The following is a 26,023-nucleotide window of genomic DNA, read 5'->3' as shown; positions in this document are numbered from 1 at the left end:
TATATAAGCCTTACACTTTTCAAACACAAAAGAAGAAAGGACTACTATGAGCCAAAATGCTTTAAAGGCCCAATGCAGCTGTTTTATAGCAATATCAAGTAATTTCTGAGTAACAATGAAGTACCTTACTGTAATAGTTTTCCATTAAAATGGTCTAAAAGAAACAAAAGCAAGAATTTTGCTAGGACTGTCTGGGAGTGGTCTGAGTAGGGAAACTAGCTTAAATTGGCAGAGAGGTTTGGAACTTTCTTTGTTATTGGTCTATTAACTTATTTACCTCCTGGTGATGTCACTAAGCAAGCTGAAACTCCACCCATGTGAAGTGTAGATTGTATTTTCAATCAGGAAATAACACAGATCAAATGTTTTCACACTTTTACAGCGTTCGTTTCATCAGCTGTTGTACAATATGATACAAAATGAACAAGAAAAACAACATTTTGACTGCACTGGGCCTTTAAACGAGGTATAGACCTAATTTATATGTTTTGCTTCATTGGGTAGCCTGCATCTACACAGGCAGCCCAATTCAGATTTTTTTRCCACTAATTTGTCTTTTGACCGATCACGTCAGATCTTTATCAGAGCTAATCAGATCGGTCAAAAGACCAATTAGTGAAAAAAATAGATTTCTAAGGCACTTGCTTGCAGTTCCTATCGCTTCCACTGGATGTCAACAGTCTTTAGAAATTGGTTGTTGTTTTTCCTTTGAGAAATGAAGAAGTAGGGCAGTTCAGAACGAGGGTAGAGTGAAGTGTACTGTTGTGGTTGTGGCGCTTTTATGCGCTATTGAACACAGTTTAGTCCGTCTTAAATTGGATTGATTATTTACGTTTAAAAATACCTAAAGTTGGATTAGGAAAGTTGTTGGAAATGTCTGGATCAAGTTTACAGGTAATTTATTCGATACTTTGTTGTCATGTTGCGCGAGTTGGAACCGAAGTATTTTCACAATCAAACGCGCCAAATAAATTGACATTTTGGGGATATAACGACAGAATTAATTGAACAAAAAGACAATTTGTGATGTTTAATGGACATATTGGAGTGCCAACAGAAGAAGATCTTCAAAGGTAAGGCATGAATTATATGTTATTTCTGACTTTTGTGTTGTGCCTGGCGGGTTGAATTATGATTTTCATGTGTATGTTTGATGGGGTGCTGTCCTCAGATAATAGCATGGTTTGCTTTTGCCGTAAAGCCTTTTTGAAATCTGACACTGTGGCTGGATTAGCAAGAAGTTTATCTTTAAACCAGTGTATAACACTTGTATGATTTATGAATTATTATTATGAGTATTTCTGTTTTTGAATTTGGCGCGTTGCTATTTCACTGGGTGTTGTCAAATCAATCCCGTTAACGGGATTGGGCGTGAAGGGATCACTAAGAAGTTGCGCCTGGGACAGTGGGCCGGTGCCCCGGTTAGGCGGAGTTTGCACATTTTAGACCATTCCATTGGTCCTTAAGTGAAATCTCCACCAACCCGGGGCACAAAACGAACTGGCCCATTGTATACTGAACAAAAATATAAACGCAACATGCAACAATTTCAATGTTTTTAATGACTTACCGTTCAAATAAGGAAATCGGTCAATTGAGAGAAATTCATTAGGCTGTAATTTATGGATTTTACATGACTGGTCAGGGGCGCAGCCATGGGTGGGCCTGGGAGGGCATAGGCCCACGTCACTGGGGGGCCAGGCCCAGCCAATCAGAATGAGTTTTTCCCCACACATGGGCTTTATTACTGACAGAAATACTCCTCAGTTTCATCAGCTGTCCTGGTGGCTGGTCTCAGACGATCCCCCAGGTGAAGAAGCCGGATGTGGAGGTCCTTGGTTGGCGTGGTCTGCGGTTGTCAGGCCGGTTGTACGTACTGCCAAATTTTCTAAAACAACATTGGAGACGGCTTATTATAAAGAAACAAACATAAAATTCTCTGGAAACAGGTCTGGTGGACATTCCTGCAGTCAGCATGCCAATTGCACGCTCCCTCAAAACTTGAGACATCTGTGGCATTGTGTTGTGTGACAAAACTGCACATTTTAGAGTGTCCTTTGATTGTCAATTATCATATTGTGATGATCATGCTGTTTAATCCGCTTCTTGATATGCCACACCTGCCAGGTGGATGGATAATTTTGGCAAAGGAGAAATGCTTACTAACAGGGATGTAAACAAATTTGTGCAAAATATTTCAGAGAAACACGCTTTTTGTGCGTTTGGAAATTTCTGGGATCTTTTACTCCAGCTCATGAAACATGGGAGTTTATATACATGTTGAGTTTATATTTTTGTTCAGTGTACATTGAACTTGTGGTCCAGTGGAGGCTGCTGAGGGGAGGATGGTTCATAATAATGTCTGGAACGGAGCTAATGGAATGGCATCAAACACATGGAAACAATGTGTTTGATGTATTTGATACCATTCCACTTACTCTGCTCCAGCCATTACCACAAGCTCGTTCTCCCCAATTAAGGTGCCACCAACCTCCTGTGATCTGGTTGGCAAGCATGTAAATGGTTTGTGTCTGGAGTGCATGGTTAATGAAATGGTGAAGCACGTGCTGTTGTATTGTACGTGGAAGAAAGACAAAGATTGATAAGGGTCATTGAGGTTGGAGGGGGGGGTAGGAAGGGATTTGGGTGATGGGGGAGGGTTTGTTAGAAGTTAGTAGGGCTCTTTATTATTTTCTTAATAGTACAGGATTAGGTATTATTTAATTTTAATGTATGTTTTCTTTTTTTCTAAAGGCTGTAACCTGTGATTGACCACACACTCCAGTACAGTAGGTGGCGGCATGCACCTATAACGTTTGTTTTCAGGCTGCCATAGTAGAAGAAGTTGTAGCTTGAAACTAACCAATAAGGCACGCACGCTAGGCACGCACGCTAGACCGCAGTTTGGTGGCGCTTGCATGCAACATTTTAGCTACAGTAACATTTAATATTTTCAGGTAAATTCACCATATATTGTTGAAGTCTATAATTATTTGTTTAATCATTATTAGTATCTTGTAATAAAGTTACGATATTGTAATTAGCCAGCTAGTGAATTAGTTTGACGGCTAGATTGCGTAAGGAAACGTTAGGTTCGTAACGTTAGCAGATAGCCTATTTTAAGCTAGCTAACTTTAGCCAGTACCGGTCTCTTTGCAGAGTCATAAACACACGCCTCCCTTGCGAGTAGCAAGCTATGTCTACTGTATTGCTAGTATTGAGATGCATTATGTGTAGCAAATAATGGGCTAACATGTAGCTAGATAGATTTCCAGATAGCCAGCTTGCTAACTAGCATTCTAAATTACAGAAATGGAGACGCCGCCAGGTGAGGCGCGCCAAAAGGCAGCAACATTGATATGGGTGGAACTAGCTAGTAGCGAACTTTAGTTAGCAAATGTACTTAGGTAAGTAGATGCATTCACTGGTGGGACCTCATTGTCTAGAATAGAGGAGCCACAATAAACTACTTATGGCTGTAATTTTATCCAGCGACCACCACATTTGATTGACATGACATCTCAGACTGAAATCAAACCATTGTGTTTTTGTTTTCTTTATGTAGGTGCAGAGTATGGAACCCTCYGAGCATCCAGAAACCTCTGGCTCTTTTCAGATGGCCAATGAGAATGTGCACCTAGACCTTCTATCAACACAGACTGATATGGACCTGTTTTCTGGGCATGCCGATATGGGCCTGCTGCCTGCTCAGACTGATGTAGACCTACTGTCTCCACAGAGTGATATGGACCTACAGACTGATATGGAGGTGACCTGCTCACAGGGAACAGAGGGACAATGTGGGCAGCAGCAGAACCTTGATGAGCTGACAACCATTCTCACCCAATCTGAAAGAGAGAGGCAGAAAACTCAGGACAGCCTGAGCATCCTGGGGGACCCAGACTCATTGGAACTGTCCAAAGCCCAGGTGGAGGAGTTTTACAGCCGCACAGTCCTTCCCGGGCCCTCAGACCTTCCCGGGCCCTCAGACCTTCCCGAACATTCAGGCCCAGCTACAGGCCTCAGTCAGGATGAGCGGAGCGGGCAGGGCCACACAGAAGCCTTGCCAGAAATGGGCGCTGAGCCAGGGACAGACAGGCTGGAGGTCACAGAGGGAACTCAGACTGTAACTGGTACACCGATGCCGGAGACTGGAGAGGAGCGAATGGACATAGTACTAGAAGATCCCTCTGCAACTTCTCAAGATGACGTTGATCCAAATATGCCTTCTATAGTCAGCGTAGAGGGTTCACACTCTGAGGATGGTCCAGGCAAAGAGGAAGCCTTATCATTCTTTGGATTGGTGCCAAAGGTAGAAGACACAGGCACAGCAGAGAAAAAGAATGAGAGAGAACAACCAGTGAGGGGCAGTATGTCCCCACTATCATCCTGGGCCCAGCCATTGACACCAGGTGAAGGTATGTGTACTAGTAAGTAACTTTTGTTTGTAGGATCTTTCTCCTTCCTAGTACTTTATTAACTCTTGTCTCAATGTCACACACAGAAGTCTCAGTGCCACAGAAATAGTTGGAGAATTATAAAGTGAAATGTAAAACTTAATTTAGGTTACATTACATGTTTTTTAGAAATAATTTGAAATCACTARTTCAAATAGCCATCACAGTTCACATACAGCTTGCATATCTATGTCATGAACAGCCTTTAGTTACTGATGATTGTGTTTGTTTCAGCTGAGGAACAACCTGAAACTGAGGTTGCCATTGAGGATCCAAAAGTTTCTCAAAGTGGTCAAAATACTACGGTACAAAAACGACTTCCCATTCATTGCAGACATTTTCTTTAAAAGTAAGTGAATTAACCTTATTTACTCTGATTTATTGTAGGGAAGAAAGAGAGGCCGTCCTCGTCGTGGAGAAGTGAGGAAAAACATTACGTCTGATGGAGGTTAGACATCACTACTTCACAAGCTGCTTATGTTTATTCTCAATAACTCATTATGAATGACTATTTGTCTATTTATGATTATCATGCTGCCCTAAATGCATTGTCTCCTGCTGCAGACCAGCTAACAGACAGCGACTCTGACGATACAGCTGACGATCCGAGGGACACAGACTTTGACCCTGCACGGTCAGGCCTCCGACGCTCCACCAGGGCCTCCCAAAGGAGCCAAAACACCCTGTCCCCCCGGCTCATTGCTCCCAAGCCGTCTTGCCCTGCCTCTACCCCTGGGTACACCCAGAGGTCTGGAGGACCCCCTCCACCCCGGCTGCCACCCCCTCGCCAGCCTACCAGAGTCCTCTGTGCCAACTGCAGTGGAATGCTGCAGAGCGGACAGACAGCCTACCAGCGCAGGGGTCAGCCTCAGCTCTTCTGCAGCTCCACCTGCCTTAACTCCTTTGGCAAGAAAGCCCCCAAGAAAAAGCCCTGTGCTTTCTGTAAAAGGTAAGCTTCTCAATAGATATTCAATGAATGTATTTTTAGCTTCTCTTTCCAMTAAGTACAGTGGATCCATAACATAACCAATTCCTCATGTTTCACAGTAAAGTGTAAACCTTGTACATTGTTTTGATCTCAACAAAATGTCTCTTTTAGGGACATGGGGAATAGTAAAGACACCATGCTTGCACAGGTTGGCCAGTCACAATCCTTCCAAGAATTCTGCAACAACACTTGTCTTTCCATGTATGAGGCCCGGCTGGAGAAGGGTCCGAAACAGCCCCCCAAACCAAGTACCCCTGGCCAAAGATGCAGTGTGTGCAACCACATGCGTGAGGTACCAAAGCTTTGACCATAACATTTTGAATGATCTGTTCCCAGCCGATTGGCTTCATGTTGAACACATTAGTGGCAGGGAGTCTCAGTAAGAGGGAGCTCCAGTAGACAGTAGGATGATGATTTAACACAGGATGACTACACTTCCACAATGCCTTTGATTTGAAAATGCAGTAGGCTTTTTTTGTGTGTACATTATATTGAACCATACTTTATATTGAAGCTATTTTAAAGACTGCAGCTTCTACTCTTGCAACAATTTATTGAAAAGCTGGCACCAGCCTTACCTATTCTGGTTTGTTTCCCCCCACCATCTGTTAGTCATTTGTAAATTAGCACAATAAAATGTATTCAAAATAAGTAAGCACTTTTTAATGCCAAGCGCTGCAAAACCACACAATGATGTGATTATGGTATACATTCTTTAAAGTTGCCTTTTGTGTTAGAAATACTGGTTAGAGATCTGATCTGCACGCTTCAATCCGAGCTCAGTCTATCTAGGGCGGGCCACCAACCACCTGTGTTGATGTGAAGTATTTGTCAAACCATGGGCTTTTCCCAGAAGTGACAATAAAGAATGCCTAAACACATTTCACTGTCCTCGTGTTGATAATTTCACAATTGAATACCGACTTGTATGTTTCTAACTAGATGTACTGCATGCTGTGATTATAGGGGAGGAGGGAATTCTGTCATTTGTGCTGCTGTGGGTCTTTGTATGCTATGAGCATGCACCAGAATAAATCATAGCCAGCTACAAGATTTTMGTGTACTGATGTAAACACCAAGGGAAGTGATATTTTAAGTTAGATTTGATTGAAATGATCTCTGAGCCTGTCCTACATTTCTTTCCTCTCCTGCCTCAGATCAACCATGAGGTAACCATGGGCAATGTGATTCACCTCATGTGCAGTGATGCCTGTTTCAACCGTTTCCGGGCCACCAAGGGCCTGAAGACCAGCTGCTGTGACGCCTGTGGCACCTACATCAACACCTTCACCTCCCGGCCTGAGTACCTACTGCATGAGGGCCAACAGAGGAGGTTCTGTAACTCCTCCTGTCTCAGACTCTATAAGATGGTGGGTGGAGGAATGTACTTTAGGCATATTTCTACCTGAAAATGATATGGTGTTGATCTCAATGGCTGCTGTGTTGTCTTTTGATTTCAGAAAAACACTAAGGTGCTCTCGTGCCAGTGGTGTAGGACTCTGTGTAAGATCTTTGACATGCTGTCTAAAGTGGATCAGTATGGGAACACCAAACACTTCTGTTCTTTGTGCTGTATTGCTTCACATAAAGTGAAAACTTCTGGGGACACAGGTACATTCTACTCTCCTTGGCTTGTTTACACAATCAGAATGGTGTGATGTCTGCCTGAATTAGTCTTCATTATTACTAATCTGCTTCTTTTCCAGTTCCCAGTGACTCTTGCAGTTTCTGCAAAAGAAGCCCCTCTGAACCGTACTACTGTAAAGCAAATGAGACCATTTACGTCTTCTGTAGCCCTAGCTGTTGGAGCACATTTCAGGTACCCTGAATAGAGTTGAGACAAAATAACAATCAACATATGCATCATCCAGTGTTTAGTCATGTCTATTCTAAGTATGTTTTTTGCATTAAAACATGTCTGCCAGATGCTTATACAACATTTTGTTATTTTATGTGGATTTGTTTTAAACGTACATTTTTTTATGCCTCAGTTGTTCAATAAAAAAAATCATTCAAAGGAGATTTTTGGTGAAGGATTCTGAAAGTGATTAAAAAAGGAACGGCTAATATTTACAGTGATGTACAGGCTTGGCCGTAGGTGCCTGTAAACAGAAAAATGCTAGTTAAAATGCACACCAAGCGGCTGCAGTGGGGCGCTCCGCCTCACTTCTGGAGCCCATTAAAATAAAAGCTCATCTTAAAGCGCTTTCATGTGGAGAAGGTCACCTTTTGAAAGCTTTCACCTTTATTCTACCTAAAAACCTATGAATTAGGGTTTGTTTTGTTCTTGCGAAACCTCTGAGCGATTCTTGAGTCTGTCTTTGATACTAGTCCTGTGATGTTGTTTTGTTTGCCTTGGCTAAAATGCTTTGCTGCTCATTTTCTTGTTTAATCCCCAATTTAACAAATATGCTCACTGCTTCTTCACAGCGCAACAGTCCCAATGGAGATCTCTACTTCAACTGTGTCTCCTGTCATAACATGTTCAATGGGAAACCAGTAATCTTAGATTGGCAGGTAATTCCTTGTACATACGTGTTTATTAATTTACTAGTCTCAACATTGTGGCAAAAATGTGTCTTACAGCTGGTTTAGTGAACACTTATTTTATCAKGACTACTCAAATAAAAAGTACATGCACCATTCTATTTCATTTGCTTTCAGGACTCAATATATCAGTTTTGCTGTAAGGAGTGCTGTGAGGACTACAAGCGCCTGAATGGTGTGGTTTCTGTGTGTGAGCACTGCAAGCAAGAGAAACCTCTGCATGAGAAGATGAAGTTCTCTGGGGTGGAGAAGGCGTTCTGCAGTGACGGTTAGGATAATGCATGCGTTTCTGTGTGCATTTTCAGATTTAATGGATTGTTGGTTTACATGGAAACACTTTCCTATGTGTCTAGGCAGAGACTTATAAGTGTTTTGTCTCTCTTTTTTTTTATTTCTTTTTTTTTTACCAAGGTTGCATACTACTATACAAGCAAGACTTTGCTAAACAACTGGGCCTGTGCTGTATAACTTGTACATACTGTTCTCAGACCTGCTCACGGGCGGTCACAGAGGAACAGGATGGCAACACGTGGGACTTCTGCAGCGAAGATTGTAAAAGCAAATACTTCCTGTGGTCCCTGAAAGTATGTCTAATCAATCACAATGCTATATAACCGGCCCTGATAAGTTTTAGATACCTGCTTGTACACGGGCTGCATTCAGTTCACTCTCACTGTACATGGTACATTTGTGTGTGATATTCTAGACTTTATATAGGAATGGTAGCTTTGGAATGCAAACTGGCAGAATATGTTCATGCATGGGGGAAAAATGAATCAGAAGAATATGCATGATATGCGATCAAATTGTGTGAGCAGTGTCCTCTTTTAACATGCTACYTGCTGTATGTATGGGTGTTCTGAGCCGTGTCTGTTCTTCTAGGAAGCAAAGTGCCATGCCTGCAAGCGTCAGGGGCAGCTCCTGGAGACCATCCACTGGAGGGGAGAGATCAAACACTATTGTGACGAGCCGTGCCTCCTGCTCTTCTACAGCCAACAGAACCAGCCCAACCTAGACACCAAGCAGGGCCCTGAGAGCCTGCTCAACAGTGCTACATGTACACAAATGCGCACACTATTTTTCATAAACTCAATCCATACATGGGAATGATTTTTATAAGTACACTTTGTAATTGTTTGGTGTTACAGTGAATGCCTTTGTGAAATTGTAAACATGTGTTCGTCTCTCAGTAATTGGCTATTAAAATTCTATATGTTTACTGGGCTTACAGGTAATTCCTCAGATTCTACGCCTCCCCCTGCTGCTACAAAGACAAGTGAAGTAAGTGTGCTTTTTGACTCGATGCTCCGAAAGGTTGGTGGGGGGGGGATACCACCGAAAGATGACTAAATGCATTTAATCATGGCTTTCACCACACATTTTATTGTGCTTGGGAAAAAAACGTTGCTTAGTTTCAGTCATCTGAGCGACCATTCCAATTCTGATATATATTTTTTAATGTTTCTGTTATTTTAGGCCACAGAAAGAGTACTGACAAGGACTGTAGCCAAGCCTGCTCCTCCCGTCACTCCACCTATCTCCCAAAGGAACAAATCCTCCATGTGTAAACCCATGATGACTACTACCGGTGTCACATGTAAACCTGAGATGAAGTCCCAGAGTTCCCAGACAGGTAATGGTTAACGTAAACCCATGTCTCTCTCTATGGGACTCACTGATTTAGTCTTATACTGTATAGTATTATACTATTTATACAATATATCCCTATTCATATATTAAGAGCATTTTTTGTTAAATCCTACAACAATTATAATTAGCAATGGCAAAAACATAACTTCATGGTTTTCATAAATTGTTTGTCTGTTTCAGATGATTTCTTGCAGTCTCCACCTGCGATGTTGCCAGTCCCTGTGCCTGTGTTTGTTCCTGTGCCTTTGAATATGTACTGTCAATACACTCCCATAACAATGGCCCTGCCTCTGCCGGTGAGTTGGTTTTGTCTAGGTCCTGTTGAGTATTGTGCAAAATTGACTCTAGGGTTATCGTCATTCATTTAGAGTCTAGACAAGAGTAACTCTTAGTATCCACCCAAATGTGTTCGATATGGTTGCCTGCACACTAGTGCTGAGCGAATTTTGAGGTCGGTTCAGTTTCTGTTTGATTATTAACATATAATCACGGGTTTCAATTATTATTATTTTAAAAACATTAAATGCACTATGCATTGMTTTTGTTGAGTGCTATAACACAATAAATAAAACAATTAAGTCCCATGATGGTAGTGACTGCCCATTACTGAGTATCACCTATTAACAATTTATTCACATTACTATAATAAAATATTTCAGTTGTGTATATTAGGTTTATTTGATGACCTTATTTTTATATCTCATCTCTCTAGAGCTGCTGCCTATGCTGTCTGACAATCACTATTTAAGTAGTTCTTCAAAGTAAATTACTTTTATGACTGCTGAATATCAACTATCAATCACTTAGATAATGTATGTTCACGTTGAGATACCTCATGAAGCAGCTGCTCTCGGGCGCCCATTCTTCTCTCTTTTACGTAGCAGGCACAAAAGAGAAACAGACCGGCCAAGTAGGCGCGTAATGGATTATGGTCAATGTAGTTAATTACAACATTTTCTGCGCTAAACTATGCAGAATATTGGCCTGTTGGAAACTACAACTCCCTACTGCATTGCACAGTTTGGGCTTGGATCTGATTTATCTCTAGAGGAACTGTGAACAGAGCTCACGCACAAAAAATAACTAAATGGAATTCTAATAATTTAATTGAGTCGGCCAATTAGTTGTTTAAAAACCAAAAAATAAATGCAATTTCGGTTATTCGCTCAGCAATAGTGTATAGTTCTCTAGAGTGACTGCCCTATTTGTCTGCTTATTGTTTTGCTTCTTATTTTTTTAGCTCCCAGTCCCCATGTTCCTACCTGTCACACTGGATCATATCGATAAGCTTGTGGAATATATAAAAGAGCTGAAACTCCAGATCCCGTCTGATCCACTGGAGGCTGACATTCTGGCCATGGCAGACATGATAGCAGAGGAGAGTAAAGGCAAGGGCTCCTCTGATCTGTCTGGTAATGCTCCTGCACTTACTCTTCTTAGTCAACTCGCTATTMCTGTTCTATATACAATTGTAACTTTATGATTGTGTTTATCTTTAGATCTGGACAGTGAACAGAAAGCAGGCCCGTTGCTGAGGGACTACAGCTTATTTGAGTCTTCATCCCAAGATGACATCCTCTCCATGGCTGTCAATATGGATGATGTGCTGACTGAGCCAGGTCAAGACCCAGTAGATGAGCTCACCAAAGGCAGGTTCAACCTTCATGATATGAAAGGTGTAATTTGCCTTGCAGTCTGCGATGTGTAAACTTTCACTGTAATTTCACACATACTCTCAACAACGGGATGTCTGAGATATATATTTTGTCATTTAATTTGTGCTCTTTAGCTTCCCTGGACCTGAACCCCAATGTTGATTTTCTCTTTGACTGTGGGATGCCGCCACATGCTACTTCACCAGAGCAGAGCTCCAACGTCGCTGTTCAGAAGGTATAATTAAACACAGCCTCAAACAGCAGTGCATTCTGTTTGCTTTGACTGCCCCGTAGGCAGGACTTTGATTATCCTCTCCCTAATTGACAAACCTTTAGTTTTGGCAGTCTTTTATAGACCTAACTTTGACTGTAATTTTGTATTGCATTAAATAATGTCAGAAAATAGTTGACTCTCGACTTATGTGAGAGAGACAGAGGAATCACATGGTATGCTGGAAATCTGAAAATAGCTGGCATAAACATGACAAATGACTTGGTGTCAGACTTACCAGAGACCAGAGGTCATGTTCTACATTCTTAGACAGGTGCAACAGGGTCCCAAAGGTGAAATGGTTGTTGAAAAGCAAATCTATCCCTGGCGGCAGGCAGGCAGGCATGATCCCAAACACGCGGCTCATGTAACAGTCACCAAACCTGCAAGATGGACTGCTTACCAATGGACAGTGTCTTCGGAAATTATTTGACATATTTACTGACTTACTGTTTCTTGAGTTTTGGTGGTCTCTTAGGCCAGACAACGTCTTAATGATCGTTGCACATGTTGAAGAATTTGTTTAGTACAGTTTATTAGGGACACCACCCCGTTCACACAAATGGTTCGCTCCTACAGATAGTGAGTCACGTGGCCGTGGCTTAATTAAGTAGGCATTGAGGCATTCAGTTAGTGTTCGATTYAAAACGAGTGGCCAAAGCGGCTTTGTGCGTGGTATGATCATCGGTGCCAGGCGCGCAGGTTCCAGTGTCTCAGAAAGGCCGGCCTCCTGAGCTTTTCACGCACGGCAGTGTATAGGGTTTACCGAGAATGGCACGCCAAACAAAAAACATCCAGTCAGTGGCGGTCCTGTGTGCGAAAACAACTTGTTGATGAGAGGTCGAAGGAGAATGGCTAGAATCGTGCAAGCTAACAGGTGGGCCACAAACAGGCAAATAACGGCGCAGTACAACAGTGGTGTGCAGAACGGCATCTCTGAACGCACAACTCGTCAATCCTTGTGATGGATGGGCTATTGCAACAGATGACAACACAGGGTTCCACTCKTATCAGCTAAAAACAAGAAACGGCGGCTCCAGTGGGCACATGATCACCAACACTGGACAATTGAGTGGAAAAACATAGCCTGGTCAGACCAATCCCGTTTTCTGGTGTCATGCTGCTTACGACAAATCTGACTGCCATCAGTATGACACCAGAAAACGGGATTGGTCTGACCAGGCTATGTTTTTCCACTCAATTGTCCAGTGTTGGTGATCATGTGCCCAGGCAGGATGGGGCCCATGGACTCAAGGGTACAGGCTGGTTGTGTAATGGTATGAGGAATGTTTTCTTGGCACACGTTAGGTCTCTTGATACCAATTGTTCAACGTTTCCACGCCCGAAGAATTCAGACTGTTATGGAGGAAAAGAGGTGTCTGACCCAATACTAAATGAGTGTACCTAATAAACTGGACTCTGAATGTATGTAATAATGCACTCTGAAGAAAATATAAATAACTACAGTAATTATCCCTTAACAGGTCATAGCACTGTTATGTCTAATATAGGCTTTATGTCACAGGGTCCCAAGCGTCAGGCCATGCCAGAGATGACCTTACATGATCCCCTGGACAGTCAGCCTCTTGGTGCTGGCTTGAACAGCTCCCTTGGGGTCAAAGCCTGGAGGTCATGGTCCCAAAGCAAGCACTCAGACGCTGATGACAGAAAACGTAAGACTTTTCAGCTGTAGTCTGAAAGCTGAGTTAATCGATACCTCTTAACTGGTAGATAGCTCTTTGATGGCTCTCCTATGAGTTTGATTGATCTCCTATGAATAAAATGGGCAGTAACGTTTCAATGTAATCCTGACAATGGCACCTTTTAAATGTTTCTCCTATACAGAGAAACCATTAGACCTTCTGTTGTGTAGTCCTGAGGAACTGAACCATGGCCTGTCACAGTTTGTCCAAGACATTGTTCATCCCAGAGGACCGTGCTACAAGCCTGACAGCATATTTTACCTATGTCTTGGTGTTCAACAGGTCAGTCCCAATGTTTCAGTCAGGTAGTTAATCTATGCAACTTGTCTAAGAATACCCTTATTCAAATCTTAAGTAATTACATTTTTTAGAAAAGGTGATTGTTTAGCAATGTCAATTTTGATATACATTGTGTTCAACCAACACATTTGTTCACAATTGTCTTGCCTATTTTCCAGTATCTCCTCGAAAACAACCGGATGGTGAATATATTCACAGACCAGTTATATGTCACCTTTGCCCAGGAGCTGAATAAGATTGTCAACAAATGGCTGCCATCTAACGGTGGGTTCATAATAACATTTCTATTTCTTTTTCACACATTATGTACGTGCTGTATTTGGGGTGTATGTAATGTATWTGTGTGTTTGTGGGGGATGCAGGTGGTCTCGTGTCTCGTGTCCTGGAGGAGCACCTGTGGGAATGTAAACAGCTGGGTGTGTACTCACCCTTCGTCCTGCTCAACACCCTCATGTTCTTCAACACCAAGTCCTTTGGCCTAACCACCGTGGAGCAGCACCTCCAGCTCTCCTTTGCTACAGTCACGCGCCAGGCCAAGAGGAGGTCTACACCACATGGCATGGTCAAGTCATCTAGTGTCTGCTACCACCCCAAATCACATCACAAGAGAACCAGCAAAGGTGAGAGAGTTTACAATTAGTGTGGTTTCTGTGTATTATTTTGGTATAAGAAGCCTAGTGAATGAGAAGTGTCAGTATGCTTCGTAGCCCATTGAAAGATAGGCTAGTTGTCATTCCCAGTAACCGTTGAGACATCGAGTTCCTTTGGACCGTGACCCCAATCTGGGGSGAAGCAGGTCACCTATCTTGAGTTGTGCCACCTTTCTGCTGAATTCCAAGGGGCTGACCAGGGCTAGGGTATGGAGGTATTTTACACAAACTGCAACTAGCTCAAATGTCATTTTTGAGTACACATGTATAGTTTAGAGTTATGAGGTCCAGTTGAGTGGTAAGAATGTTGGCTTTTTTCCAAAACATCCTCAATGTACTGTACATATAATTTGGATATATTCCTGACCAATGTGTGGTAGACTCATTTGCTTTTATCTGCTGAGGAATGATATGGGATGACATTTTGTCTTAAAGTAACTCTTAGAGCCTGGGTTGTTCTTATCCTTATCACTAAAGTGTGTTTTTAAAGTGCAATTAGATGATGGGTAATTTCTGTAGGGAGAGACCACCACTCCTTAACATGGTGCTGCTGACCACAAAGAGCTTCCACTGAAGCTAAATGAGTAAAAACAGTTGAACTGTTAACCCTCTGTATTGCATTGGTTTCCACCAATCAAATAACATGCTGCTAATGAGTTGGACTGCCTGGAAGATAACACTGCAATGTCTGTGAAATTGGCCTGGTGCCAGTTGTTTATTTAAAACATATAGGCTAGCCTAGACCCACACCTCTATCCTCCTCAGTGTTTTTATGTTTACTGGCATGTTCTGACTGAAACATAGGTTTATTTTGAACTCGGCCCGACCATCATTCTCTGCATATCAGTGTCACTAGCTAGATTCCTCAGTGGCTTTGTAGGTCAGTTTGAAATTGATACGTTTGGCACTACTTTTGCGGTTTTATGCTGATGGACAAAATACTAATTTAAAAAAGCTTTTAGTTACATTCTGTCACCTGTTGACAGTTTGTTCTATGGGTGCTTGTCTTAAATATTACAAATATGTGAGGCAGCTGTTGATGTAGGAGAAGGATGTTGCTCTCTCCCCCCCGGTTGGTTCAGTCATACTGCTATTTTCAGTGTGTCTGACAGCTATTTATACCACAGAATGGAGTTCTTTTGAAGAGCTGTCTCAGCATAGGAGGTGTACGATGGTATCTCAGAACACTGTGGTATGTGTCTTAGAACACTGTTTGCCAAGGGAAAACCAGGAATCTTAAAGTAGCTGTGGAGCAACTCAGTCGTGCAACATGATACTAGAGAATCTGACTGAATGTCTCTAACGTGTTTTAGATGTAGCTGCACAATAAATAAAGTCCATAATAAAGTAAAGTCCATACATCAACGTTGAATATATCATGTGTGTTTCTGACAAATTCATGACATCAAAGTACCCTGGTCTTTGTAGGAAAGACCTTGTCCAGTGCAAAATAATATTCCTTTTATTAACAATTTTTATAAGTATGACAATGACATGGTTTTATAAAAAACAAAGTTATTTTCATCAGAAACCTCAACACTGATCCCCGTAACTGTCCGGCCATCCTCTTCATCAGTTTAACATAGCCCTAACTGTAACTGAAGCCAATTGTTAAACTAAAGMCCCAGGGGTCAGACAGGGAAGTGAGCCTGTACTCTGTTCTGTTCACACAGAGGTCGGCTTGGGAAAGAGGAAACGGGATGAGGCTTCTGAGCTGGAGCAACAAGAGAACCGGATGAACCCTCTCAGATGCCCCGTCAAATTCTTTGAGTTCTACCTCTCCAAATGGTAAGCAATGTGGACTGTCCAGGTATGCAAAGCAGGGTTTAAAATGCCAGTTAAAGGCCTTGGACTGTCCCTGGCTGTCAAAGATTTGGAATTTGTTTGATTCATTGACTCCAATGTTTCCCCTAAGCTGTGGGTGGCCGCGCACCACCTCCAGGACTGCCGTGCAGAAGAAACGAGACTGTGATTGAATCAACATTATATGCAACAAACCCCAAAAATCAAATTTTGCAAGATTGAGTCTGACTTTGTTGTAGGCAGAGCCAGAGCGCAAAGGAGTAAAATTATATTGCGGGTTAGCCCACGAGTGTTTTTTCAATAACCCGGGAGTGAATGCGCTTTTTAGATCAGAGCACAGAGCTGTGTATGTGCGCATTTGTTGATATTATTTGCAAGTTAGCGAGTTATTAGCCCAGTTCTAGATAAGTATAGGTCAGCACAAAACGTGTAGGCTTAGGCTATACTTCAAGCTGTCTTTGAAAAACCAGTCAGGTCAAAAAGCTTGTCATAATTAGTGACAGTGTTTAATTTTGAGACAGGCTTGAATATGCAAATAAGCCATTTGTCTAATTCTCTGTATGGTAGTAATAATGAATTGTATTTTTGTAAAGTGGTTTCTTGCATCATACTATGCAGTTTAGTCACCTATTTGGCCCATGGTGTTACAGACCAAGTCAAAAATCAGTAATGTCAAGCCCTTCATAATATACTCTTTTGCCTCATGCAATGTATGCCTGCATTGAACATCACATATAGGCTACTAAATTGTAGAAATCAAAAGCTATTTCCATTTGAAAATATGGGATCTGTGCCATTGGTTTTGTTAGTAGGCCTACATTATGATCAAATAGCCACAATAGCCTATTGGCTACTGTAAGTGGTACAGCCTCAGTTTTTATTTGACCTTTTCAATGACGACCTAGGAACAGTGCCGTGTTCAGGGGCAGAACGACAGATTTTTACCTTGTCAGCTCGGGGATTCGATCTTGCAACCTTCCGGTTACTAGTCCAACGCTCTAACCACTAGGCTACCTGCCGTCTCAGTGTTCACTGTAAACYTGCCGGAAGTTGCACAAAATTCTCACAACATTCAAGTTTCCGCTCACAAGGCCTAAAATTTGCTCGGTGCCCCAAAACGTTAGAGGTAACATTGATTGGAATGAATAAATAAAACAGTACAGTTTTATTTTTTAGATTCACATATGGTGTCTGTCTTTGTGTTCTTACAGCTCTGATGGTGTGCGGAGCAGCTGCAGTGCATTCTACCTGCAGCCGGAGGGCACATGTATGGCCGAGAGTTCTCGCTGGTACTCTGACATCCCCATGGACAAGGGCAGGCTGGGAATTATGCTCAACAGGATCCTGGCTGTCAAGGATGTCTATGATGAGCACCCAGCACAGGAAGACATGGACTGACAGCCGCACTGATAGATTGCACAACAAGTTTATATAGTGTACATTGCTGACATGGAAGCCGCTAGCACAAGGGATGACAAGCATAACTACAATGCATTTTTGTTCCATGTTTTTTTTCTATATCACCCCTACACAAATAGTTCAGTGAGCATTTCCCCCCATAGAATTACCATTATACACTGAGTGCACAAAACATTAGGAACAACTTCCTAATATTGAGTTGCACCCCTCCCCCCACCTTTGTCCCCAGAACCGCCTCAAATTGCCTGGGCATGGACTACAAGGTGTCGAAAGCGTTCCACAGGGATGCTGGCCCATGTTGACTCCAATGCTTCCCACAGTTGTCAAGTTGGTAGGATGTCCTTTGGGTGGTGGACCATTCTTTATACACACGGGAAACTGTTGAGTGTGTAAAAACCCAGCAGCGCTGCAGTTCTTGACACTCTCAAACCGGTTGGCCTGGCACGTGCTACCATAACCTGTTCTAAGGCACTTCAATCTTTTGTCTTGCCCATTCACCACCAGAATGGCACTGTCTCAAGGCTTACAAACCCTTCTTTAACCTGTCTCCTCCCCTTCATCTACACTGATTGAAGTGGATTTTACAGGTGAAATCTATATGGGATCATAGCTCCTGGTCAGTCTATTTTATGGAAAGAACAGYTGTTCCTAATGTTTTGTACAATTAGTGTATGTACAGAAACTTAATAGCACTGTAGTATACCACCATCAGTTCAGGTAATCTATTTTGAATGCTCAAGTACATTGGGCACTGTCAACGACAACTAGTTGAGACTTCATGTCTGTTGTTCGTATTGAAACTCATACATTTGTTTTTTTATGAAGTGTACAGAACAGCTGTATTATAGAAGTACTTTAGTTCACAAATCCATTTAATTGACACTGCATTTCACCCCCTACGCCAGCCTCACTGGAGTTTGTTTCATTCAAAAGCTTAATGTTCAGATAGTGATGATATTTACGTGTTCGTTATTTAGCAGGCGCTCTTATCTAGAGTYGCTTTACAGTAGTGAGTGCATACGTTCGTCTTACTTTTTTTGTACTGGTCCCCGGTGGGAATCGAACCCACAACCCTGGTGTTGCAAGCGTCATATTCTACCAACTGAGCGACACAGGACCCTATATAAGCAATCATTTTCAACTTAAACACTTTAAATCTGTGTTTACCATGTGGCCAGTGAGGAGAAAACCATTTATTGCTGCCAGATGTTCACATGTACAGTATCGAGAAGCTCATAGTAATGGCAGACTTTTTACTTCATAGCTAATGTGTATACACTACATGTCCAAAAGTATGTGAATACCCCTTCAAATTTGAGGATTGGGCTATTTCAGCCATACTCGTTGCTGACCGGTGTATAAAATTGAGCACACAGCCATGCAATCTCCATAGACAAACATTGACTGTAGAATGGCCTTACCGAAGAGCTCAGTGACTTTCAACATGACACTGTCATAGGATGCCAGCTTTCCATCAAGTCAGTTTGTAAAATGTATGCCCTGCTAGAGGTCAACTGTAAGTGCTGTTATTGTGAAGTGAAAACATCTAGGCGCAGCAACGACTCAGCCGCGAAGTGGTAGGCCACACAAGCTCACAGAACAGGACCACCAAGTGCTGAAGCATGTAAAAAATTGTCTGTCCTAGCCTCCCGGGTGGCGCAGTGGTCTAAGGCACTGCATCGAAGTGTGCCAACAGAGACTGGGTTCAAGCCCAGGCTCTGTTGCAGCCGGCCGCGACCGGGAGGTCCATGGGGTGACGCACAATTGGCCTAGCGTCATCCGGGTTAGGGAGGGTTTGGCTGGTAGGGATATCCTTGTCTCATCACAGCACTAGCGACTCCTGTGGCGGGCCGGGCACAGTGCACGCTGACCAGGTCGCTAGGTGTACAGTGTTTCCTCCGACACATTGGTGCGGCTGGCTTCCGGGTTGGATGCGCGCTGTGTTAAGAAGCAGTGCGGTTGGGTTATGTTTCGGAGGACGCATGGCTCTCGACCTTCGTCTCTCCCGAGCCCGTACGGGAGTTGTAGAGATGAGACAAGACAGTAACTACTAACAATTTGATACCACGAAATTGGGGAGAGAAAAAAAATATAAAAAATAGTTTGTCCTCTGTTGCAACTCTCCCTACCAAGTTCCAAACTGCCTCTGGAAGCAACTTCAGCACAATAACTGTTTGTCAGTAGCTTCATGAAATGGGTTTCCATGGCCAAGCAGCTGCACACAAGCCTAAGATCACCATCCGCAATACTGAGCGTCGGCTGGAGTGATGTAAAGCTCTCTGATGGACAAATCTGGGTTTGGTGGATGCCTCGAGAACGCTCCCTGAATGCATAGTACTAACTGTAAACTTTGGTGGAGGAGTAATAATGGTCTGAGGCTGTTTTTCGTGGTTCGGAATGGGCCCCTTAGTTCCAGTGAAGGGAAATCTTAATGCTACAACATACAATGACGTTCTAGACGATTCTGTGCTTCCAACTTTGTGGCAGATGCCGACTGCGAGCCAGGCCTAATCGCCCAACGTCAGTGCCCGACCTCACTAATGCTCTTGTGGCTGAATGGAAGCAAGTCCCTGCAGCAATGTTCCAGCATCTAGTGGAAAGCCTTCCCGGAAGAGTGCACATACTTTTGGACATGTAGTGTATATTGCCCCTCGTTTAATAATTTATTGTAACAATCATAACCATTCATTAAACAAAATAAGCTTAACATCGTGATAGAATAGTTTTTTATTTACTTCATTTTAATCCTGCTTAGATTGTTTTTAATTGACAAAATAGTATGTTTTAATGCATTTTCAGTCCTGAATGTCTTGAGAAGTTGAATATGTACTATAATGTTTATTTTCTGTCTTTTTCTAATTAAAGGATGCATATAGAATTGAGAATGTCTTGTACAAATTCTATCATAAAAATACAGTTCATTATTCATGGTTGTAAAATCAATGAAATGCGTTCTGTATCTTAGACACATGTAAACTCTTTCTGGTATGTGGTCTGCCAAAGGATTACGCAGTGATATGAAACAGACAAGCATTTGCTTTGTCATTATTTCCAGTCAGAATAATCTGCATATTAAGGGTTCATAAAACAACTTGCCTTGAACACTTTGAAATATACTCTACATGGTAAATGTTTGGGAGATGGTGGGAGAGAAACCTCCAACTGTTGCTATTTTTATGCCCTAATTAATTAATGAAGCTTTGGAGTTCGTTTGGCCTCTCTGCATGCAGACTCCCTGGCAAACRTCTCCAGATAGAGATATGGCACTTGTCCAGGGAGTACCCTTTACCTCGTACTTGGGTCTTGTCTGCTGGCCACGGGATTGCTCTGTACAGTAACGTAACTACTAACATGGGCCCACCTCTGCTTGTAGCACTGCACATCGGACACAGCATTGAGTCAATGCCTCAAACATCTGATGTTTTTCAGTTGGAGAAGTTCTGTTTTCAGGAGTAAAATGTTTAATGTGAATGAACTACTTCGAACAAGTAAACAAAATGATCCTAAGCGTCTACAAAAGGTTTTTGTTAACTGGACCCTGACAAATGTGATTTTATCCTGCTTTAAGTCTTTGTTTTCACCCCTCAAATGTTATCTTTAAAATGTTTCTTATTCATGTCAAATCTGGTGTACATTTTTATTTATTTTTTAGATAAGGCAGACATGACTCCATTCTTGTAGAGAATGTCACGAGAGGAGAAAAGATTATCTTCCATATTGTTCCTTCCCTAACCTTGCTCTCCTGATACAATGTTTCCTATGAAATGCACATGGTCTACTTTGGTACAGGGTGATGTTTAGGGTGTGGAAATGGGCTAATGCTGTGTTTTGACTGATACCTGTGTTGTGTAAAACCCTGGTTTTATACTTGGGAAATTGTCCAAAAAATTCCAATACATATGCTGATGTGCTATCATGTGTGCAATGATGTCAGAAGGGGAAAACAGGGTTTGTTTGCAGTAATATCGCAAACAGCCGTGGCAGTTTCACCATTAAGAATTCCAGCTTTAATGCATCTCCGACAGTCCCGCTCTGGTCTGGCCCCAAGTCAGATTAGGTCCAAGGCCCAATACTTTTTTCCCGCCACCTCAGGTGGAAACACAAAAGTTTAGATCTGTAGGCCAAGCCACTGTATAAAACCCTGTGGTGGAAATAAGCCAAAACTGTCCCTCAGATCTTTAGATCGTCTAGTCTAGTCTTATTATTGCTGTGCTTGCTGGATCGACTGGGTCGCCGTTGGTTCTCTGCAGGCGACCCTGGAGCAGAACTGGAGCCTTTATTTTCTGTGGTGTCACCCCCTTCTGGTTTACTGTTCATCTCTACGGCCAGGTTATCTCTGTTCTGCTTGTAAGCCACTTTGCTGCTGTAGGGGTGGTAGGCAGTGTCAGGCTCAGTTAAGATGTACTCGTCTGCATGGTAGGGCTCGGGGGCTGGGAGGTGCCTGGGGAAGTAGTTATAGTTCGGGTCAAAGGGCACTACTGCCTCGCTGGGGGCCTTGTACCCTGCCTCAAATGTGGACTGGGCACGTCTATACCGGAGGCCCTGGCGGCACTTGGTGAACCCCAGGTGATACATCTCGACTAGGTTCAGTAGCAGTGAGATGAACGCCACTGCCAGCATGAAGAGGATGAAGATTGTCTTTTCTGTGGGCCTGGAGATGTAGCAGTTCACCACGTTGGGGCAGGGTGAGCGGTTACAGGTGTACAGTGGCTTCAGCTCAAACCCATACAGCAGGTACTGAGCTACGATAAATCCCACCTCAAACAGGGTCTTGAAGATGATGTTGAAGACATAGGTGCGCAGCAGGACCCCTCGCAGGCGGATGCGGCCCTGATCGTCCCGGACTGGGGGCTTCTTCGGCTTGGTGTCGGGCAGCAGCTGCTGCTTGTCATTGTGGATGGCCAGCTGCGCAGCCAAGTCTTTCTCCTTCTGCTTCTGTTTCTCCTCCATGCGCACCAGGTGCAGGATGTGGCCCAGGTAGATCAGAGTGGGCGTGGACACAAAGATGATCTGCAGCACCCAGAAGCGGATGTGAGAGATGGGGAAAGTCTTGTCATAGCAGACATTTTGACAACCAGGCTGCTTGGTGTCGCAGGTGAAGCCAGACTGCTCGTCACCCCACACCTTCTCAGCTGCAGCTCCCAACACCAGGATCCTGAAGATGAAGAGCACGGTCAGCCAGACCTTGCCCACTACAGTGGAGTGCTCCTGGGCACTCTCCAACAGCTTGCCCAACAAGTTCCAGTCCCCCATAGTGGCTCACTCATAGGCTCAGTCCTACAGAGAGATCCAAAACAGGAACCTGCAATCAGAATAAAAACATACAAACTAATGCACTGCATAAGAAACAACATCACAATTGCATTGAAAACCGTTGCATAATAACTTGGAGAGCTTGAGAAAAATGCCTCGCCATTACTATATCATTACACCTAGGGTGGCATAATAAATGTACCTACGTGATGCATTTTCATTTGTAATGTATTTGGTTGTAAACTCATGCATTTGAAGATAAGAGCCAAATATTTTTACTGTGGCCTTTCCAACTCAATAATTTGTTTCTAGTTTTTGGCTGAGGTGTTTGAGAGGGTTTCTGTAAATTAACCGGATTCACTATCATATATGAGGTTCTGCTTCAAGTTTATGTGGTTCTGTTTCTTCTAGCATGAAAACATTTGTCAATAACTTAATTTGGTCTATGCACCATGCAGAGACCAACTAATAAGTGAGATTGGTGCTTCCTGGTAATAATTTGCCATAATTTATCTGAAGAGAAAGTAATGTCCAGACTTTGACTCATTACCAACCTATGGCCTTGTCATTTCCACACAATTTATTTTTCACAACCTGGAGCCCTAATCCTTAACATTTCTCCAAAATGTGAGAAGTTCTGAAAAACATGAAAAATTGTGTAATGTTGGTCATGTTCCTAGGTTATTGCCATATGCTTGTGAAATGTCTTGTAGAAAAGCTCAGGATGGTGTGTATGCATATTTTGGGGTTTTCCCTTCATTATCCTGAGATAAATACTTTTCCTCAAAGTTCCTCTGTTTTTATTAGCATGTTTGATTTAATGAACACACCCCAGGCAACAGCAGGATATCCACCCTTAAAGTAACACCTGTTTCCTTGAGGAGAAACCTCCCATCAAGCAGACCACTATCTAAGGTTGCATAATTCTGGTAACTTTCCCCAAATTCCCAGGTTTCCAGAAATCCTGGTTGGAGGATTACAGATTTCCTGTTTTTTGTCACTTTATTACGGGAATCTTTCAACCAGAATTTCTGGGAATTTCGGAAAGTTTGCAGCCTTACAATGTAATTTTATTCATTATAGGTGAGATATGAGCACGATGTATGAATGGATGATGTACAGGTAACTGCCAAAATAAAGGAAACACCAACATAAAGTGTCTAAATAGGGCGTTGGGGCACCACGAGCCGCCAGAACAGCTTCAATGCGCCTTGGTAAAGTTGGCATAGATTCTACAAGTGTCTGGAACTCTATTGGAGGAATGTGACACCATTCTTCCACGAGAAATTCCATAATTTGGTGTTTTGTTAATGGTGGTGGAAAACGCTGCCTCASGTGTCGCTCCAGAATCTCCCACAATTGGCTTGAGATCTGGTGACTGAGACGGCTATGGCATATGGTTTACATCATTTTCATGCTCATCAAACCATTCAGTGACCACTTGTCACTCCCACCAGGATAAAAATGATTCTCCATAGGTTGAAGGCGATCATTCAGAATATCTGTGTATTTATTGGTGTTTACCTTGCCCTCTAAGGGGTTGAGCAGACCTAAACCATGCCAGGAAAAAGTACCCCACACCATAACAGAGCCACCAGAACCCTCAATTACTCGTGCTTCCTTCATTTTGGCAGTTACCTGTATATTCATCACACTCCTTGTATTTAATGGTAGGCTACTTTATATGTTGTATTTAGTGTATACAGTATGTGATAGCATATCAGGAACAGATCATAGAAATAGGTTGTCTCCCATTTAAAAGGTTATAGAGCAGTATATGTATCTCATACTGATCCTGTTAATAGTCCCAAAAGTGAATAGTCCCCTGCCTGTCATTTTAGTAATACAGGTATCATGTATGAATGTCCATTGCATGAAGACTAAGTACTGACTGTACCCACTACCCAGAGAGTATGCCCTGGAGCAGGTGGTGGCCTGGCCACTCTAGCTTACTGCCAGGCAGTGTAAACTGAAGATCAGATGGAGGAGCTCCAAGACACACATACTGACACACACATGGCAGGTTGCAACTCTCCTCTCCCTAGATATAGATTTATGGTACATTCCCAGGGGTTGAGTGGATACTTTAGTAAACACACCTAGTCCTTGATGCAAGTTAAACTTGCCTCTGGAAGTTGCGGTCAGGTTCCCAGATCAGTTTCCCRACAGGGATTTTAAAATGATAAAAAAACGAGGCTGCTGTTACCTAATAGCCTTTCGTGACAGTGTACATGTGGATCACCAATAACTTTTCTCAATCTAAGACTTGTCTGTTTACATTCATCATAGTCCATGATCTAATCATCTCTGACTTCATCTGTTAAATTCTGCTCTTATTACACAATAAATCATATTTTATAACAACACTGGCCTGGTTAGTAGACTGGACTGCAACTACACTGAAATGGCTGTCTTCCCTCATTACAGTTTGAAGTTMAACCATTTCAGAAATTCAGACACTAATACTGACCAACCTGCTTTTGGAGTTGTAATACACACTTTATTATGATACAGTGAAATGACACAATTACTGGCCTCTTGCAGTATGACTGCAGGGACCACTAATAAACATGATTTTACAATGTATGTTTCTTCAGCTGAAACTTTTATAGACACAGTGTGTCAAGACCCACCTTCCCATGATGCTTATCTCCAGTGAAATTGCAGATCCAGTGGTGGCGTCTCCACTTTGGTCGCTATCCATCACAGTCTATACCGTGGTAATCCTGTTCCCGGCAAGACCATGTCCTTGGATAGTGATGACACTAGACTTCTAATGTTAAGCTATATTTTCTACAAATGGTTTCGACAAGTTTTTAGCTCTTGTTGAATCTGCTTACTTACGCCCAATAAATGTGTCCTGTAAAAGTAACCACCAATAGGACCTCTGTAAGAACCCTTTTTCACTGTCAGTTAGCTAGGATGAGAGCACTCACTCCCTGTAGAGAATTATAAAGCCCACTGCTAAAGTGGTGTTTCTTTACAACTGAGTGGCGTGTAAGTAGTCCAATGGGGGGTGGGTTTAAATCTTGCGTGGTTTGGCTCTAAATATAATTCACTGTGAAGGGAGTGACTTTGCTATCACTAAAGGGGATGTGTGTGTGGGGTGGGGTGGGGGGGGTTGGAGTTGAAAGGTGAAGTGTTCCAAGTCCTGTGGCTGTGTGGGGGTGGGAGAGCATCAGAAAATGGAAAAAGGTGGACCCTCCCTTCTTTGTTATGGTTGGGATTGACTGGCACGTACTGTGTCATTGTTGACAGGCTGACAGGAATCTCACAGTCTGTGGTGGTTGTAAATTCAGCAGAGGACATCCTTCCAAACAGAAGCAG

General features: G+C 42.7%; 2 protein-coding genes across 7 annotated transcripts; one reads left to right on the top strand and one right to left on the bottom strand.

Annotated features, from left to right (window-relative positions):
• The first annotated feature begins 2,879 nt into the window (after positions 1-2,879).
• LOC111950478 (zinc finger MYM-type protein 3) lies at positions 2,880-20,328 on the top strand. 5 transcript variants are annotated; one of them, XM_070434552.1, is made up of 26 exons: positions 2,882-2,957; positions 3,311-3,407; positions 3,566-4,430; positions 4,692-4,762; positions 4,845-4,905; positions 5,022-5,406; positions 5,557-5,737; positions 6,603-6,815; positions 6,906-7,056; positions 7,152-7,264; positions 7,876-7,962; positions 8,110-8,260; positions 8,404-8,576; positions 8,875-9,049; positions 9,224-9,273; positions 9,469-9,625; positions 9,823-9,938; positions 10,883-11,054; positions 11,142-11,291; positions 11,432-11,532; positions 13,094-13,241; positions 13,414-13,553; positions 13,730-13,835; positions 13,934-14,191; positions 15,895-16,009; positions 17,236-20,328. In XM_070434552.1, the coding sequence occupies exons 3-26, from the start codon at positions 3,575-3,577 to the stop codon at positions 17,420-17,422; spliced, it is 4,317 nt and encodes a 1,438-aa protein (XP_070290653.1). In that variant the 5' UTR covers positions 2,882-2,957; positions 3,311-3,407; positions 3,566-3,574; the 3' UTR covers positions 17,423-20,328. The 5 variants fall into 5 exon arrangements, with proteins under 5 accessions (XP_070290654.1, XP_023823857.1, XP_023823858.1 ...); XM_070434553.1 differs by lacking the exon at positions 3,311-3,407 and having other exon boundaries at positions 2,880-2,957; positions 3,566-4,418; positions 10,883-11,030; XM_023968089.2 differs by lacking the exon at positions 3,311-3,407 and having other exon boundaries at positions 2,880-2,957; positions 3,566-4,418.
• Positions 20,152-25,706, bottom strand: LOC111950786 (gap junction alpha-3 protein-like). Of its 2 annotated transcripts, none has more exons than XM_023968667.2 (2): positions 25,330-25,706; positions 20,152-22,745 (listed from the first exon to the last, which is right to left on the bottom strand). In XM_023968667.2, the coding sequence occupies exon 2, from the start codon at positions 22,694-22,696 to the stop codon at positions 21,614-21,616; it is 1,083 nt and encodes a 360-aa protein (XP_023824435.1). In that variant the 5' UTR covers positions 22,697-22,745; positions 25,330-25,706; the 3' UTR covers positions 20,152-21,613. The 2 variants fall into 2 exon arrangements, with proteins under 2 accessions (XP_023824435.1, XP_023824436.1); XM_023968668.2 differs by having other exon boundaries at positions 20,152-22,720.
• Positions 25,707-26,023: the final 317 nt, after the last annotated feature.

The sequence above is a fragment of the Salvelinus sp. IW2-2015 genome, linkage group LG23, assembly GCF_002910315.2.
Source record: "Salvelinus sp. IW2-2015 linkage group LG23, ASM291031v2, whole genome shotgun sequence".
Lineage (NCBI taxonomy): Eukaryota > Metazoa > Chordata > Actinopteri > Salmoniformes > Salmonidae > Salvelinus > Salvelinus sp. IW2-2015.
The sequence above is the reverse complement of the archived record's forward strand: the minus strand, read 5'-3'. Positions and strand labels throughout refer to the sequence as shown.